General features: G+C 38.8%; 1 protein-coding gene across 3 annotated transcripts in view; it reads left to right on the top strand.

Moving 5' to 3' along the window:
• Window positions 1-19,798, top strand: part of PCDH9 (protocadherin 9) — a 1,670,245-nt gene that overhangs the window by 833,810 nt on the left and 816,637 nt on the right. For 2 of the 3 annotated variants that reach the window (XM_075199800.1, XM_075199802.1), the window contains exon 3: window positions 17,478-17,627. The exons of the other annotated variant lie outside the window; for it this stretch is intronic. In XM_075199800.1, coding sequence (XP_075055901.1) covers window positions 17,478-17,627 — 150 coding nt within the window. The remainder of the gene's footprint in view (window positions 1-17,477; window positions 17,628-19,798) is intronic. 3 annotated transcript variants of the gene reach the window in all.

The following is a 19,798-nucleotide window of genomic DNA, read 5'->3' as shown; positions in this document are numbered from 1 at the left end:
TGATGGCAGAGGAGGGGGACAGAATTATGGCAGAGGAGGAGGACAGAATGATGGCAGAGGAGGGGGACAGAATGATGGCAGAGGAGGACAGAATGATGGCGGAGGAGGACAGAATGATGGCAGAGGAGGGGGACAGAATGATGGCAGAGGAGGAGGACAGAATGATGGCAGAGGAGGAGGACAGAATGATGGCAGAGCAGGAGGACAGAATGATGGCAGAGGAGGGGGACAGAGAGCAGAGGAGGGGGACAGAGAGCAGATGAGGGGGGCAGAGGGCAGAGGAGGGGGACAGCGTGAGAGAGGGCAGAGGAGGGGGACAGCGTGAGAGAGGGCAGAGGAGGGGGACAGCGTGAGAGAGGGCAGAGGAGGGGCCAGCATGACAGAGGGCAGAGGAGGGGCCAGCGTGACAGAGGGCAGAGGAGGGGGCCAGCGTGACAGAGGGCAGAGGAGGGGACAGCGTGACAGAGGGCAGAGGAGGGGACAGCGTGACAGAGGGCAGTGGGGGCAACGTGAGAGAGGGCAGTGTACCTGGATGCAGAGGGGGCAGTGTGCCTGGATGCAGAGGGGGCAGTGTGCCTGGATGCAGAGGGGGCAGTGTGCCTGGATGCAGAGGGGGCAGAGTGTCTGCATGCAGAGAGGGCATTTTTGCATATAACTAAATAAGTATTTCTGTCGTGACCTAAATACTTATTACATTTTTTTGACCCAACTACTTCTAAAACAGGACTGCTCAGTAATTATTTTGGAGGGGTGCCTTGAAAAAATTTGGAGACTCTAAGGGTGCCACAAACTGAAAAAGTTTGGGAATCACTGCACTGTGCTATAAGTACAACTTGAATAACTTGAGATCTATAGCGGACAGCATTGGTTGATTGTGAGGCTAATTGCAAGTGGCATTCTCAAGCAAATAATGCACAACAATTACAAAACAATTAAATAAGATATATAGCAACATATTTTGAAACTTTGGAGAGACATTCCAAGTAGTATAAATAAAACAATATCATCCAAAATATTTGTTGCACTTTTGACTGACTTGTAGCAACATCTAATAAAGGCATACTGTTGATCATAAAGGAAAGTAATTAAAATATAGAGTATGCTGAACTGTAACCTCAGTAGCTCCCAGGCTTAAAATGTAATCAGATTGAATTGCTGTGCAAACAAATAGAAACTATTTATGATTAATCAATATATATTAATATCCACTTGGCTAAAGAGAATATATATATGAAAGGACTAAAACATGCTAGTAGAAATAGATAATACAATTTGACATAAGATCTTAAAAGTAAATACCTATAATATTAAAGATTCTTAAGTGATAATGTATCCCAACAAATACAATTATGTTTTATTTAAATTATAATTTTGGAGCGATATAAAAAAAGGCAAATATTATATCTATAAAAATTAAGAATATTAAGAGATCATCTGGTGCTTATAGGGTTTTGTTTTCCTTTTCCCCTTTATTAAATCTATTTCACTAATATTTCCTATAATCTTTAATCACTTACATTTTATTTTTATATATTTTGCATGGGACAAAATAGCACTCTATCGGGATAGTTTACAAGATAATTTTTGTATACTAATAAATAAAGTAATCATACTAGAAATTGTGCATTCTAAAAGTGCTTACTTTTTACAGCTATACGATTATCCTTAAAATACAAGGTCAGTGATTAAATAAAATGTTGGGTTTTATAGCTCAGCCATCTGAATATAAAAAAAATTCTAGATCAAATATGATTGTATGAAACATAATCATCAAAGAACCCCAGAAAATCTATCAACTAGACTTCATCAGATAACATGGGATTTGACTTCATGGCTTCATAGTATTACCCACACTCAATAAATCAAAATGTATTTCCATGTTTTTCAATTACTAGAAATATTAATTAAAATGTTGTTTTTTTGTATTTCAGTCATAACTAGACAAATATATGTGTATATTTTATTAATAGCCATTGCATAAACTTTTACAATTATATCCAGATTAAAATTGCAGGGTGTATTCATGCTGCAACACAATCCGTTTGTTGGTGTTCATTTGTTTTTGCGTATTTTAAAAACGATATACTGTACAACTTTATTTTACTTTTATTATTTCAACTGATGACCTTACCTGTTTCAGAAGGATCATATTTTATTGTTTATGTATAAAAGTTCTAAGTTTTTTGCTTTATTATCCTTTTTTCACAAAATATAACAATGGTTCATTATCCTTTGTATTGATCGGGCAACCTAAGCTTAGTGCTTTTCAAGTCTTATAATCAAAATCAATTATTTTCCTCCAGCATAAGTTAAAACTAAGAAAACAGAACAATGCTTATACAATAAATGCATTCAAGCCACAAAGATGTTTATGCATATACCTTTGAACTAATTATCCTCAGCAGACAAATAAAAAAGAAAGTAATCCTCGGTGTCATTTAATCATGCTAAAAAATATTCTCTGTTTTATGAAATCGCATTAACGCTTTTGGAGTTTAGCTATTGTTTGTGATGTGTCCTTTTCTTGATAGCTATCATATGTTTTTAATCAGTTTTTCAGTGTCTCCTTCATTTACACATCCTACCACTGTATTTTTCTTTTGGGGTAGTATAAGTCTGTCTTCGTACCTCAGCTGTTCTCGGACCACTTATGCCAACCTAATATCCTTATACGTAGTATAGTATCACCTCTGAATAGCTGATATAAAATTATATAAAACAATTCACCTTTTTTTATCTATACCTAAATCCCACTGTTCTATCTACTGCCCGAGCAGTCCCTGTACACATGGACAGATAGAGAGATAGAGAGAGAAAGAGACACAGAGAGACCCAGAGATAGACATACCCAGAGATAGCCCAGAGATAGGCAGACCCAGAGATAGAGAGACCCAGAGATAGGCAGACCCAGAGATAGACAGACCCAGAGATAGACAGACCCAGAGATTTTTCAGACCCAGAGATAGACAGACCCCAAGATAGACAGACCCCGAGATAGACAGACCCAGAGATAGGCAGACCCAGAGATAGGCAGACCCAGAGATAGACAGACTCAGAGATAGGCAGACCCAGAGATAGACAGACCCAGAGATAGACAGACCCAGAGATAGACAGACCCAGAAATAGACAGATCAGAATGGGTAATAGGACACTCATTGTTTGCAAGACACTACTATCAGCATTTATTTGTACATGAAACTATAGCAGAGCTGTAGGAAAGAATGGGCTCATCACAATATCTGTAATGAAAACTGGCTCTTTATTGGATGAGTGCTGTAGCCAACCAAACAGACATTGATTGGTATCAGTCCTACACTGTGTATGTTTCTGCCTGTGTATATGTGCAGGTGTAGTTATAATATTATACTGAAATAAGTTTTGCATACACTGAAGAGAACAAGTTCATTTTTGTTTGTTAGTTTGTGTATTTGTTTACATTGTGCTATCCCTTATTATCTATGTGTACTTCTGTAGATGTGTTATTTTTATTATCATTGTGTATACATTGCCAGTACTGTTTACAGTTGTGCGACATGAGTGCACTGCAAGGAGTGGAGGAAGGGAGGGGGAAGATCATTTGATGGAGTGGAAGAAATGAGGGGGGAAATTATTGCAGGGAATGGAGGGAGGCAGGTGGAAGAGGAGAGAGGCAGGAGGAAGATCATTGTAGAGAGTGGAGAGAGATAGGGAAGCAATATGCAGAACGCGAAGAAAGGTATAGAGAAGGGCATGTACATAATGCATAAACCGTTACAGGTTAGTGTAATGTAGATATTAGTGGTTATGATATCAGAAGTTGACAGTTGTACAGAGATGGCAAGGCAGCTCCTGTGGGACTTTGTAGGTTTTTCGAGTGTATTTGCCCCAGATGTCTCATTGTATTCAAATTTACATCCAGAGGAAACAGCTGTTCTTTCCCTCTCCTTTTATTAATTTTCTCAATAACAACTTCTCTTGTAATGCACCTGAATTATGGATCTTTCCCCCTGACAGTTGGCCCAGACATAGCAATCGAATAAGCATTTGTGCATTGAAAGTATCAGCAACAGAATACTTATCCATCGCCTTTAAGTAAAAGACATGTATGATTCATTATCTATCCTGACAGTGGCCAACAGACTGTATCTTGATCCATTAGGCCACATCATGCAACCTGTGGCACAGTTCAGACAGCAGTAATTGGTATCAGTATTGACAACAATATCGTTGTTTTTATAAGATGCCGATGATGGTTTTGATGATTATTTCGTTAGGTTAATTATTTTCACTCAGAATTGTTCTGCTTTTACTTTGAATATTGATTACACTAATTAACGTTTTTCATAACTGCACTCTCATTGATCAGGAGGAACACATTGTGTAGAATGTCCCACCACCCATTCCAAATTCAAACATACATAATTGAGGTTTGATGATGACATTTATTGAGATACATAAGAAAATGAAGCATATTCTCACTTATTATGTACTTCAGGCTTTGTGTGTGTTTTTGTGTGTTTGTGTAATAACTGTGTTTATTATATTAAGCTGTTGCCATCAGGGGAGGGCAAGAGACATTATAGGATCTGTAAAAAAACCTGAAGACATGTTTTGTACATAATTTCCCAAAGACAATATGAAATCCTGCTTGCCCTGCAGATTCCCTAGAAGGAAATATCAATAAATCCAAATGGCATGTATTGTGGAGAATAAGGCGACAACTGTTATATACCCACAAATATTTTTTTTTCTGTTTCTTAGTGTTCTAATACAATAAATTTAGTCCATAAATTCATAAAAATGTAATGGACTTTTATTAGGAGTACTTTGAAAGGTTATTATAGAAATCCAAAGGGCTATTCCCATTCATGCACTTATAAGGCTGACTATGATGGGAAGGCAGCCTCATGGCCCAATGTAGTGTATATACGTAATAAATGCCTCTATGTGAAAATACCGTTATAATGAAATATATAACTGTTACAGTTGTAACAACTGTTTAGTTGTTAAGATACCCATGTTTACTAATCAGACCTACGTCATTTGCAACTGATTCTGTCATTATTATTTTAGAAAATGAGTCCTGACTATTTTAAAACAAATATAAAATCATCATCATCAACATTTATATAGCGCCAGCAGATTCCGTAGCACTTTACAATTAGGAACAAACAGTAATAAAACAATTCTTGGTAAAACATACATACAGAGGTAAGAAGACCCTGCTCGCAAGCTTACAATCTATGGGACAATGGTTTGATACACAAGGGTAAGTGCTACATCATATTGAATATTTGACTAGCTAGAATGCAAAGGTTACAAAGTATTAAGTGGGCTGTATGCTCAGTCACACAACTATGTTGGTTAGAGAGTTGTTGTTTTGTGTTGGCTGTGCAGAGGATGGTAATAGGGTAACCTAGGGAGATTAAGAGGGTGGTAAAGGACTACTATAAGCTTGTCTGAAGAGGTGGGTTTTCAGAGAATGCATGAAGGTTTGAAAACTATCACCATCATCATCATCTATTTATATAGTGCCAGCAAATTCCATAGCGCTTTACAATTGAGAACAAACATTTTTAAGACAATACTGGGTAATACATACAGACAGAGAGGTAAGAGGGCTCTGCGCGCAAGCTTACAATCTATGGATAGAGGAAAGTCTTGTGGTGCGAGGGAGTGAATTCTATCAAGTGGTTGCGCCCGAAAAAAGTTGTGTAACCGAGAATGGAAGGAGGTGATGAGAGTCGAAAAGAGACGCAGATCTTGTGCAGAACGGAGATGTCGAGTTGGGAGGTAATTCGAGACAAGTGAGGAGATGTATGTTGGTGCAATTTTGTTGATGGCCTTATATGTTAGTAGAAGAATTTTATATTGGATTAGTTGAAAAACAGGTAACCAATGTAGAAACTGACAGATTGACTCAGCAGATGTAAATCGATTTGCAAGGAAAATTAATCTAGCTGCTGCATACAATATAGATTGCATGCGATCAAGCCTGATTTTGGAAAGACCAGTAAAGAGGGAATTACAATAGTCGATGCGGGAGATGATGAGTGCATGAATTAATGTTTTTGCAGTGTCTTGCATGAGATATGTACGCATTCTGGAAATGTTTTCTAGATGTATGCAGCATGATGTAAATATAGAGTTGGTGTGGGGAACAAAGGATAGTTGCTAGTCAAGGATTACACCTAGGCAGCGAGCTTACAGGGTAGGATTTATGGTCATGTTCTCAATATAAATAGAAATGTCAGGCAGTAAACTTTATTTTTGGGTGGGAATATTATTAATTCTCATTTTGAAAGATTGAACTTGAGTTGGCGAGAGGACATCCAAGATGAAATGGCAGAAAGACAATCAGTAAGTCAAGACAACACAGATGGTGAGAGATTAGGAGTTGATAGATATATTTGTGCATCATCTGCACAGAGATGATACTGAAATCCAAAGGAGCTTATTAGTTTTCCTAGAGAAGTTGTGTGGATAGAGAATAGCAGAAGACCTAGGACTGAGCCTTGTGGTACTTCAACTGATAAAGGAAGCAGACTGGAGGTTGTTCCAGAGAAATTAACACTGAAAGAATGATTAAATAGGTAGGATGAGAATAAGGATAGGACAGTGTCTTGAAGACCTAGGGATTGTAGCATCTGTATGAGGAGAGTGTAGTCAACACTGTCAAATGCAGCAGAGAGATCCAGGAGAATTAGAAGAGAGTAATCACCTTTATTTTTAGCTGTCATCAGATTAATGACAACCTTGTCAGTGCAGTCTCTGTGGAGTGTTGAGAACGTAAGCATGATTGAAGAGGATCCAATAGGCTGTTTGCAGAAAGGAAACGTGTGAGGTGAGTGTAGGTAATTCGCTCAAAAAGTTTGGAAGGGCATGGGAGCTGAGAGATGGGGTGGAAATTTGAAAGAGAGTTTGGGTTAGAATAGGAGCAATCACTGCATGCTTGAATAGTGATGAAAAGATACCAGTAGAGATAGATAGATTAAAGATTTTGGTTAGAGGTGGAATAAGCACATGATACAAGGACCTACCAATTTGTGAGGGAATGGGATTAAGAGGACAAGAGTAGAGTAGGAAGATAAGAAGAGAGTAAAAACTTCCTCTTCATTTGTGGGATCAAATGAAGAGAGGGTGTGAAAGGATGCTGGGAAGTAATTGAGCTGATTGCTAGTTGAGGGAGATGATACCATTTCAAGTCTAAGTTTATCAATCTTGTCCTTGAAATAGGAAGCAAGATACTGGGCACTGATGGTAGTCGGAGGGTTTGGTGTGGGAGGATTGAGGAGAGGTTTAAATGTGTTAAAAAGGCATTTGGGGTTAGAAGCCTGAGCATAGATGCGAGATTGGAAGTATGTTTGTTTTGCAGTGTCCAGAGCATTTCGATAGGAGTGGTAGATAGCAGTATATGCACTGTAATCATTAGAGGTACAAGATTTGCGCCAGTGACATTCGATAGGAAAACACAAACATCTGTTATTTTCCCCTTTAAAAAAATCAATGGGAATCACCTTTTCTATCTCAAATGAAAATGTCAATTAAATACTACAAATAGACAGCCACAACTGTTTAGAATATATCAGACACACTATGAATAAAGTGCTATCAGCTGGAGAGGTCAATTCACAATCAGCAAATCAGAAGTGACTAGTTAGTGCTGCTGATCATCATGATCACGTATTGTTGCACCAGCCTTCCAGCACCCACAAGAAATATATCACCTGACAGGTGTATCTATATCATCTTCCTGGTCTATTTTAATCATATTTATGAGAACACTCCCTTACTGTACTTTCCAGTTATAAGGAGTCGCAGGTGTAAGATATGGCAGTATCTGCATACAGATGTATGCGTACACATTTTTGGAGCTTATGTGCAGTACAGAAAAGCGTATTTTATGCAAAAAAAAAGATGTTCAACCAACTCTACCTGAGCCCCTTATTACATGTCAGGATGATTTATTACTAGAGGAACATTAGCATGTAGCAATTGTCATAAGTGAAGATCATTTTCTGAAAGTTCTAAGTGTTTGTGTATCTGTTATTGTAAACAATGTAATATTATGTATACATGGCTGTCATTGTTACCCAGATTATAGATATGCTTGAAGTATAAAGCACTGTATCTTCCATCATGTAACATAGATACACAAGAAAGTGTAACAAAGGTTGTTGAAGTCATCATCTAATGTTAATTCAAGAGATGAATAGGTCAGTGATGTCACTGACTAGTTGCAACAATCAGCAAGAAAATGGTTGTTTTATTTTAATCTTAGACCTTGTAAAGACCCGGGATATTCATGTGAAATGAAATCATTTCAAATCAATTATGTATTCATCAGTGAGGGCAGGGATCTTGGAGAGCAATCTTGAGTATTTGCATATAACCCATTTTCATCCAAATGTATGTGGCTGACAGAAGTCATTTGGATAAATGGTTTGTGTCTTGTGCCGCTGCTTGCCCATACTGGTGCCCTGCAATCAGTTTTACTGATCCATGTTTTACCTTAGGAGAGATGTGTTACATTATATGGTGTAAAACAAGACAATTCGGCATGTTAGGGGCCAATGTTAAAAGAAAGAAAAACGTTTAGCAAACAGCTCCGCAATTTCCGACTGTAATTGCACAATATTTAAGAGCAAATATTTTTTTTTATAATTCCCTCAAGTTAAAATGTATGTCCTCCAAATGCCATATAAGACAGATTTCCTACATCATGTTATCAATCCTAGTCAGCATCCAGGACTTAACACAGTGGAGCTCATTGTTATGTTACATATACTCTTGCATGTACTGTTTTATGTTTTATATTATAGTATTTCATAGAGAATAGTGCTGTAAAACCGTGGTACATCTGCTTTTGTTGCAATTTAATTACGCAATGTTGTGAAACTTAATTTTTAAATGTTTATTGAAATTTAAGTTGTATTTATTTTCTTTGGAACACAAACATCCTACCAATACTGAATAATTATTTTAAACAATTTAGACATTTGTGGGTTTGCGAATGTTACTTGAGAAGGTGGATCTAGAATTGAAAACGTCTCCTCCATTTGGCTATAAACACTTCTCTTTCCCACTGTAACTCAGTTTTGTTTGTCCTGCTTATTAGGAGTTAACTATTAAGAGCAGTGCAAGGATTTTGACAGTGATGCACCAGGAATGTTTAAAACAATTTCAAAATTATTTATTAGTCCAACACTGACAGGCAGGGGTGTTGGTAGGAGCCTTAGTGCTTATAACGCAGGCTGTTTTCTCCTGGAGAGGGTGATTGGGGTGATGGATCAGACCGAACAAGTTAGGGCTCTGTGATATTATGACTGGAGACCCCACATTGCAGGGTTCCCTGTTATAGTGACATCAGCCTGTCACAGCATAGTGCAGGTAGAAGCCTTTGTGGGGGACCCCAGATTGTTTACTCAATGGCAATTGCCGCTACCAACTCAAAGTGATGGTGCTGGAAACACTATTTCGGGAGTGGGGCATGTCTTTTTAAACAACAATTATTTATTTCAAATACTTTTTTTTACTGCAAAGGTACATGCTCATGATCATCATCATTGACACACACCTTTGCTCATGAATATAGCACCCACAACAGAAATGCCTAAGACAGGCACATCTGTGGCTCTAGACAGAATAAGTACACATGACTCTATTGTACTTTCCCTTCCTAGTCCACCTCTACAGACATATAGAGCGATCTGGAAATAGTGCAATCTGTACATAGATATGTACATTTGTTTGCCAATGCAGTTAAACAGTGCATGTAACACTCTCTCTGGTGGTGTTGTTCACACCTCCCAGTGACTTAATGTGTAGCCCAGCACTACCTAAACACACCAGGAATGTTGCGTAACAATATCAGGCTGGTATAAGGGGATCAGACCCTGTGTGGAGAGTGACAGCCAGGGACCCAGGACAGAGTGGAGGAGGTCCTGGAACCTCCTTTTTAGTCTGGGGAGCTGGTCTATCGCCTGCTGCCACTAGGGGCCAAAGTATAACATCACTGACATAATACTAGTGACATGGGACAGATTTCAGGGCTAAATTAGCTCAGAAAGTGATAGGATGATAGAAAGGAGAGGGAGCAAACATTGAAGGGGTTGAGAGATAATACACCCACAAAGGACAGGAGAGAAATAATATCACTGCAGAGGATGGGAGAGAGATACTACCCCCACAGAGGAGGAGTGAGAGATAATAGCCCCGCAAAGGAGGGGTGAGAGATAATACCCCCACAGAGGATGGGTGAGAGATAATAGCCCCATAGTGGATGGGCGAGAGATACTACCCCCACAGAGGATGGGTGAGAGATATTACCCCCACAGAGGAGGAGTGAGAGATAATAGCCCCGGAAAGGAGGAGTGAGAGATAATACCCCCACAGAGGATGGGTGAGAAATAATAGCCCCACAGAGGATGGGCGAGAGATAATAGCCCTGCAGGGGATGGGTGAGAGATAATACCCCCACAGAGGATGGGTGAGAGATAATACCCCCACAGAGGATGGGTGAGAGATATTACCCCCGCAGAGGATGGGTGAGAGATAATAGCCCTGCAGGGGATGGGTGAGAGATAATACCCCCGCAGAGGATGGGTGAGAGATAATACCCCCACAGAGGATGGGTGAGAGATATTACCCCCGCAGAGGATGGGTGAGAGATAATAGCCCTGCAGGGGATGGGTGGGAGATAATACCCCCGCAGAGGATGGGTGAGAGATAATAAATCCGCAGGGGAGGGGTGAGAGATAATAGCCCTGCAGGGGATGGGTGAGAGATAATAGCCCCGCAGGGGAGGGGTGAGAGATAATAGCCCTGCAGGGGATTGGTGAGAGATAATAGCTCCGCAGGGGAGGGGTGAGAAATAATAGCCCTGCAGGGGATGGGTGAGAGATAATACCCCCGCAGAGGATGGGTGAGAGATAATAGCCCTGCAGGGGATGGATGAGAGATAATACCCCCGCAGAGGATGGGTGAGAGATAATACCCCCGCAGAGGATGGGTGAGAGATAATACCCCCACAGAGGATGGGTGAGAGATATTACCCCGGCAGAGGATGGGTGAGAGATAATAGCCCTGCAGGGGATGGGTGAGAGATAATACCCCCGCAGAGGATGGGTGAGAGATAATAGCCCCGCAGGGGAGGGGTGAGAGATAATAGCCCCTCAGAGCCTGGGAGAGAGATAATACCCAAGCAGAGGACAGGAGAGAGAGGGGAGAGTGAACACTGCTGTGAGAGAGAAATGTGAACTAATTTTAAAAGTGACATTAATATTTAGTGCATGTAGCCGTTAAGTACTGTGCAAGAGGAGACAGAAGATATATATAGACACTGAAAATATCATATTTATCACTGCAACAGTTTAAGAATGTGCTGGAGTGAAGAAAGAATGTAAATAAATTTATTTTGCAATATATTTATTTTTGCAATTTTGCAATATAGAAATGATCCGGTGCCCAAGTTATTGAGACATCTGATTGCATTGCACCACCAAGTTATGTCACCTGTGTCCCCACATCTTCACAGAGAAACTGTAAAAAAAAAATTGCATGTGCCTAAACTGTGCACCTAAACACTACACACAGTGACAGGGAGTTACATGCATATTTTACATTTAAAACTGGGCCTTGTCCCCAACACAAAAAAAGACCCTGAGTGTTCATCATTGCTTATCACCTTTATAATCTAATTCAACCTGACTGAATTTCTGCAAAACAAGTTCTCATATGATTCCAACTGATATATTTAGATGCTAAAGTTTCAGTTGTATAACTTACATTAGTAACTGATGAAATTATCCATAGTAGACATTAAGATAAATGAAGATGCTATGCATCCTCCAGAAAGAACGTACAGACTGAGGTGAAAGCAACAGCATTTATAAACAAAACAGAGGAATATTTGGAAATCTAGACAGAACTTTATTTTTCAGTGAATTTGACCTTATTATTATATTTTTATATTTTATTAATTGTTGAAATTTGGAATATTCCTATGAGATAAGTTTTAGTGCCTAATATCCTCTGTTTTTATTTGTATCCATATTTTAAGTCTGTTGGCACTCTTTGGTAATATTGGGCTGTTTTTTTTATGAAACTGGGGGCGCTCTAACAAAGCTTTTGTCATTTATAAAGTCTAGTTTAATTTTAAAGGTTGAATTGTACTTTTTAAAATGATTGCTCTTCAAAATTAGCTTGTTTTTTATGTTGAATTAGTTTTTTTTTATCAAATGACTCATATACTTATGCAATGCCATGCAAGTTACACTACACAGGTATCAAAATGATTTGTGTAGGTTGAAATGCACCAAAAGCCACTAAATTCACCTCTGCTATAGGGCTATTGAGCCTGAAGCAAAGCTTATTGCTCGTTGACACTTATTCTTACATTTATGTTATTATGGGTGTACTACCAGTAGTATCATTTTTCTATACCTTTCATATCATGTTTAAAGATTTTAAATAGTAAATATTGTATTTAATTCAACATACTAATTTATATTATATATATTTTATATTTGACAAAATAATTATTTAAACTAATATCTGAATATTAGAACATTTATAAGTCCGACAAAATATGTTATAGGTTTTGATTTGCTTATGGCTAAATTGCCTATTATGTTTGCTTTATTAATTATACCGTACTTGTTACTTAAGAAGCAATATACAACTATTTGCAGCGGTAGTTTATGCTTGTCTGATATGCCTGTCTAAACAATTGCTCTCTCTTTGTTTACTTTAGGAGAAAACTACAGCTACAGTGTTTAAATGACATTTAGAATATGCATTCAGGGGCAGGCTGGGCTTGGGGAAAGGGGGCATCTACCCCCCGAGCGGTCCCATAGTGGGCTCTACCTTGGGCTGGGTCACTGGGCCACTTGCATTTTGTTCCTTTAAAATGTTCCTAATAGGCTGCTGAGTCGAATTTTGCCCCACGGGCTAATATTTGCCAGCCTACCGCATCATCATCATCATTTATTTATATAGTGGCACTAATTCCGCAGCGCTGTACAGAGAACTCACTCACATCCGTCCTTACCCCAATGGAGCTAACAGTCTAAATTCCCTAACACACACAGACAGACAGAAACACAGACTAGGGTCAATTTGATAGCAGCCAGTTTGGGAGGAAACCGGAGTACCCGGAGGAAACCCACGCAAACACAGGGAGAACATACAAACTCCACACAGATAAGGCCATGGTCGGGAATTGAACTCATGACCCCAGTGCTGTGAAGCAGAAGTGCTAACCACTAAGCCACCATGCTGCCCCTGCTGCATGTATTCATTTACTAACAATTCCTCTACATAATAATCCTTCTTTTGTGTATTACAAAACACTACAAATGTTTTGTAATAAACAACATCTTCCATAGTTCATTGGAATATGAACTGTTCACAAGTTTATTTCATCACATTGCTAAGGTCCGAACTACATCATACAGTTTTAATGTGGGAAATGTCATCCCTTTTACGCTCCTGCTCCCAGGTTACAGATTCAAACTCTGCTATTTTGACTCATCTCTTTGTTGTTGTCAAAAAATATTTAATTAATGAAAGTAATGAAGGTAAAATTATAGAATTCATGTTTTTCAAGGTTTCTGAACAAATACTGGATACATATAACATTGTGCATACTATGATTTATGTTCACCCTTTACTGTCTATAAATGAGTGTAGCCTTCAAACCTAGCAATATCTTAATGGAGTAAACTATAAAAAGAAAACACAAATAATCAAAATATGTTTATTTTTAATAAAATACTTAGCATATGTTTGGTTATATTTAATTTTGCACAATATTTAAAGCAATTCTTTTTCTAAAAAGTTTAACTTTAAGAAACAGTTTGTAAGCAATCTGAGTAAAGGAAGCACTAGGTAACTAAATATTTTGCAATAAAAAGAGAAAAAGTAAATTTCACACAATGGGCCTGATGCAGAGTGGGAATGCATATAAATTGCAGAAAACATACAATTTACACAAAACACACAATTGTGTGTATATGCTGAGTTGCACGTATCTTAATATTTAGATTTAGCCTCATGCTGAACAAGCTAGGACTGTGTGACATTATCACAGGGGGACCCCATGCTGTAGGTTATGGTATTACTAGCCCAGTTTATCATAGTCTAGGGCTGGTAGTAGCATTTTCAGAGGATCCCAATTTTTTTTAATGATGGTGTGCTTTTGTAGAATGTTGCTTGCTTTCGAAGACATTTATTATTATTATTATTATTATTATTATTATTATTATTATTATTATTATTAATAAGTAATTAATCAATTAATTTATTTATAAGGCGCCACAGGTTCCGTAAAGCTGGATATAGAAGCAAGTAACAAATAGATGAGGCAATACAAATAAGTAGCACAGATGAATGTGAGTAATGCTATGGGGACTAACACAGAATGCATCAAAATATATGACAGGACATACAAGGCAGACAGGAGGCAGACATGGGAAAATAGGTAGAGAGGATTCTGTCCTTGAGAGCTTACATTCTAGAGGGAGGGGTGGTGAGAGACAGTAGGACCAGCTGGGAGAAAATGGAGATGGCAGGTGAAGGAATAGGATGTGATGAATAAGATGATCAGGAGGTGGTAGGATAGGTGAGCTTGAAAAGATGGGTTTTGAGTGAGCATTTCAAGGACTGAAGGTTGGAAAATCGAATGAGGCGGGGGAGGGAGTTCCAAAGAATGGGGGCAGCACTGCAGAATTCTTGGAGTTCAGCATTGGAGGAGGTATTGAGAGGTGAATTGAGGGAGAGGTTAGAAGCAAAGCGGGGTGGATGGGTAGATATGTACCTTGAGACAAGGTCTGAGATGTAATGGGAGAAGTGTCAGTAAGGGCTTTGTAAGTGAGAGTAAGGAGCTTGAACTGAATTCTGAAATGGATGAGGAAGTTATGTTGGAGGTGTAGCTGTCAGACTGTCACAGCCTTATCTTCATAATGCTACACTGACAAGTAAATTGAACAACATTGATTATCTCATTACAATGGCAGCTGTCAAGGGGTGGGATATATTAGGCAGCAAGTGAACAGTGAGTTCTTGAAGTCGATGAGATGGAAGCAGGAAGAATGAGCAAGCGTAAGGATCAAGAGCCAAATTGTGATGGCTAGAAAACTGGGTCAGAGAATCCCAAAAGAGCAGGGCTTATGGTGTGTTCCCGGTATACAGTGGATAGATAGTACCTACCAAAAGTGATCCAAGGAAGTACAACTGGTGATCTGATGACAGGCTCATGGGTGCCCAAGGCTCATTGATGTGTGAGGGGAGCAAAGGCTAGCCCATCTGGCACACTCCCATAGAAGAGCAAATGTAGCACAATTTGCCAAAAAAGTTAATGCTGGCAATTGACAGAACACACACTGTATCACAGCTTGCAGCGTTTGGGGCTGCATAGCTGCATACTGGTCAAAATGCCCATGCTGACCCCTACCCACTGCCGAAAGCACCTAGAATGGGCATGTGAGTGAAAGAATTCAACCATGGAGAAATGGAAGAAGGTGTTGTGGTCTGTTGAATCAGGTTTTCTTTTACATCATATGGAGGGACAGGTGCATGTGCATCATTTACCTGGGGAAGAGATGGCACCAGGAGGCACTATGGGAAGAAGGCAAACCGGTGGAGGCAGTGTGATGCTCTGGGCAATGTTCTACTGGGAAACTTTGGGCCCTAGCATTCATGTGAATGTTACTTTGACACATATGACCTATCTAAACATTGTGGCAGGCCAAGTGCAACCCTTCATGGCAATGATATTCCCTGATCGCAGTGGCCTCTTTCAGTAGGATAATGCGTCCTGCCATACTGCAAAAATTGTTCATGAATGGTTTGAGGAACATGACAAAATGTACATGGTATTGACTTGGGCTTTGAATTCCCCAGATCTCAATCCGAATGAGAAACTGTGGGATGTGCTGGAAAAATATGTCCGAGCTGTGGAGGCCCCACCTCGTGACTTACAGAACTCACAGGATCTGTTGCTGAAGTCTTGGTGCCAGATAACATATGACACTTTCAGATGTTTATGGGGTCCATAAACTTGATGGGGCAGAGCTGTTTTGTCAGCATGAGGGGACCTACACAATATTAGGCATGTTGTGGCTGATTGGTGTATATTTAGCATATTTGACAACTTTTTGACCTGATCCAATGATAATGCAATTTGCAGTGAATGCGAAGGGGGGTGGGAGGGTTCCCTCTCTCCCAGAACTTGTGACTTAATCATATTTCTCTACTCTACTGGAGCCTCCAGGAGACTTAAAAGTTTGGCTAAGCTCTCCTGGATACCTGGGAGAGAAGGTCACCCTTCCTCATCCCGTAAATCATGTGAACATGGCCCCAGCTCCTTGATGATGCAAAGTGCATATAATCCAGCGGCAGACTGGGGGCGTGATGACACTAATTGCATGGCCGCACCCCGCCAACTTGCCACTTTGACCTCCCCTCAATAAAGTTGGCAAATAGGTATTTAATATTATTAATAACAATGTCATTTGTGTCATATCTTAGATTAAAAACCTCTTCTTAAACAGCTGCAGCATAGGACACCAGCACAGTTTGTCAAAGATGTTACCCCAATAATAAAATGCAGTAAAATCCTTGTGTTATTTACATACAGTGGAGGCAGTCATTTTTGAACTTTAATAATATAAAGACTGAAGCCTAGCGTTTTACTAGGTGTAAGTCATATTTATTCATTCCACAAAGCAAGGTGAGAATGTTACACTGGGCTGCATGGTTTTAAGGGTGGCAGGAACAATGTTTTTACCCTCTTGTACTATATATCTGGAGAACATTCATGTTAGCCTGTTAAAAGTCTTCAGCTATCATTTACCACTAACACACAGAACTGCTCATAAAGCAAATTTATTTTTTCAGTCCCACTTATTTGTTATTTCCAGGTTTATTAATGAAGAAATACTTCAGTGGAATAGGATCTCTGTTACACCAGGCATTAGAGTTAAAATAACGTTTACTAGGTGAATGTACGTTTTTATTTTGACTCTCTTTCTCTCTTTCCATCTCTCACACTCTCTGGTTTGGTACATTATGTTTTACTTGTACATCTATTATGTCTAGATTGTAACTGAGCAGATCCGTGCTTTTGGTCTATTGTGCATCTGTTACGTGTAACCATGTTTTCCAACTATATAGTGCTGCTGAAAACATGTTGCATTTTTAAAAACAAGCAATACATTGATCTAAATAATATTACCTATCCCTACATTTGTCTTGTAATTAATGTAATTTAAAACCAAAAATCCAGTTTTTGGTCTGCAAGAGGATTTTCTTTTCTTTGCTATTTTTGTTTTTTTGTCTATAGATTGCATTGTGTGATTTACATATGCTTTGGTGAAAAAGAACTGTTGTTTTGGAGTGTTAATGAAGCTTGTAGTTCTCAGTAAAATTGAATAACAGCCTATTGGCAACACAGAAAAAGAAAATAGTATACTTTACTGATCATCTTTAACTTGCAGGGTGGCACCACTGTACAATGCAACTGCCTCGCTTGTACTGCGACTTTCTTGCACGCTCCCAACGACTATGGAAAGGTCATATATAGAACTGACGCGGCTCCATCACTAGCTACTGACACCTTTTCACCGACCCTCGTTTTTTCTGTTAGGGTAAGTTTATGATATTATTCTTTTGTGTAGTTTTACAAACTTTCTATTTCAAGAAAACAGTGGACTCATTCACTAGTATTAAGAGTATAGTTCTAATTCACAAGGTATTGGGCTGGAGATCTTCTCTTCTGATCTACATAAAATCTAGTACAATTAGGGTGAGGTGGACTGAAAGTCAAAATACACAAAAAGCATTAATATGCTTCCTGCTATAAGGTAGCATTATCTCAGAATACTAATAAATTGAGGGTTTAACCACTATTATTTTTGGTGGAAACATGCAATTCATTTCATATATGTCATGTATGCAGCCCTAATTATTTTTATAGCAGGTTCATGTAAATGCCTGCAGTTTTAAGAGTCGTTTTATGTTTACAATATTATTCTATAAAACATATATAAAGCTATAAACACATGATAAATATCTACTTATGTGAACGTATAATATTTTAATAATGTTTATTGCACCTATAGGTTAAAGTAAAATCACAATAAATGTTAAATGGATAACAAATGAAATAGATTTATATTTGTTTCTCCTAGGAAGCAGTAGTTATTCACTATGGGGCTCTCATGATGTTAGAAGCACTCAAAAAGGGTTAAATGACTTATACGGATAACTACATCTTCAGAATATGCTGATATAAATGGGGTGGCATGGAAGAAACACTGTTTTTGATCATATAAGGGTTAATGAAAAATCCTTCCAAAACTCCATTATTCATGTTATATGTATGATTCATTAGCCATGCTAACATTATACTCCACAATAAGATTTTACATTTAAAATATCTAGTATTTATTGCAACAAAATGAATAGGAGGTGAAGTGTTAGATGGATAGCACATGATGCTTTTGTGTCAAGCTTCCAATGTGACATCAGCACAGTAATTTAACCACACATCTGGGAGGGCTAAATACAAGGGGCCTGATTCATCACGGCATGTTACTGCTGATTTTGTGTGTATCGTCCTCAAAATCACTCTGCGCATGGCTAGAACCGGGAGAAACGTCTGAACGCAGCCCTGTATGCAAAGGACACTTACTATGATCTAGAATTTCTGGGAGTGAACAGGGTGGGGAAGGAGCATTGTGCCATAGTCAATTTGCAGTAGGGGCATGCTAAACTGAAGCGCACACAGCCACGTATGAATCCAACTCTGGCCATCTCAAAGTTACTTATTTTACTGTCGTATCTCTTGCTCCAGATAAAGGACTAGTCTAAGTCAGTGGTTCCCAAACCGTGTTCCGTGGCTCCCTGGGGTACAACGGCTATCTCACAGGGGTGCCTCAGCCCGGCCCATTTGTAAGCAAGGCAGGGGACTTCTTGGTAAATATTTTGGCATAGGGGTGCCTTGAAAAAATTATTGAGACCCTAAGGGTGCCTCGAACTGAGAAAGTTTGGAATCCACTGGTCTAAGTCCTAATCAATAGTGATGACCGTCTTGTATGCATGCTATAACATGTATTTGCAATCACGTGCAACTGTAAAAATGTTTTTTAATTCAGTAGACATTAGCAACTTTCTAATAAAAGTGTTTCATGGAAAACAAAAAGCAAAAAAAACTTTTTTCTTTTCAGTTTTATCATTAGTGCCTTTTTTATTAATAGGTGACATTATTTAAATATTTTTTTCCTGTGCATTCTTTGGCGAATTTCTAATCCACATAGGTATTGGATGTATCTAACAGGATCTTGTGTAGTAGAGCACAGCAGACCTGCTCCTGATTTCAACAGCACATGTAACTTGAGATCCATGCTTTGATGAATTCGGGAGCACGCAAAGCCCAATTATGAGTATAATACTAAACGTGGGTTGCGTTAGGCCCAAGGTGTTTATTGTACACTACACAACTTTTGCTAAAATTGTTCAAAACTAGAAAAATAATGCTCTATTAATATGATTTATAGTCCTCACAATGTACATTTTGAAGTATCCACGTATGAATATATGGCTGTATACTGCGTATTAAACAGAAAAACAATATAGGAGTGAGGATGCCAAGTCTTCCCAATCACTACAGTTACAAGGCACTTCTTATGCTGAAGTCTGTCTTATTTCTGTCATGCATACTTTACTCGCCCCACAGCAGCAATATTTCAGTCATTGCTCTTACCGCGAGAACCATTCCCAAAACAGCTTATTATTTGTCAGTTTATCTTCAGGCTTT

Source organism: Mixophyes fleayi, chromosome 2, assembly GCF_038048845.1.
Source record: "Mixophyes fleayi isolate aMixFle1 chromosome 2, aMixFle1.hap1, whole genome shotgun sequence".
In the NCBI taxonomy this organism is placed as follows: Eukaryota; Metazoa; Chordata; class Amphibia; order Anura; family Limnodynastidae; genus Mixophyes; species Mixophyes fleayi.
This window is presented reverse-complemented; position numbering and strand designations above follow the sequence as displayed.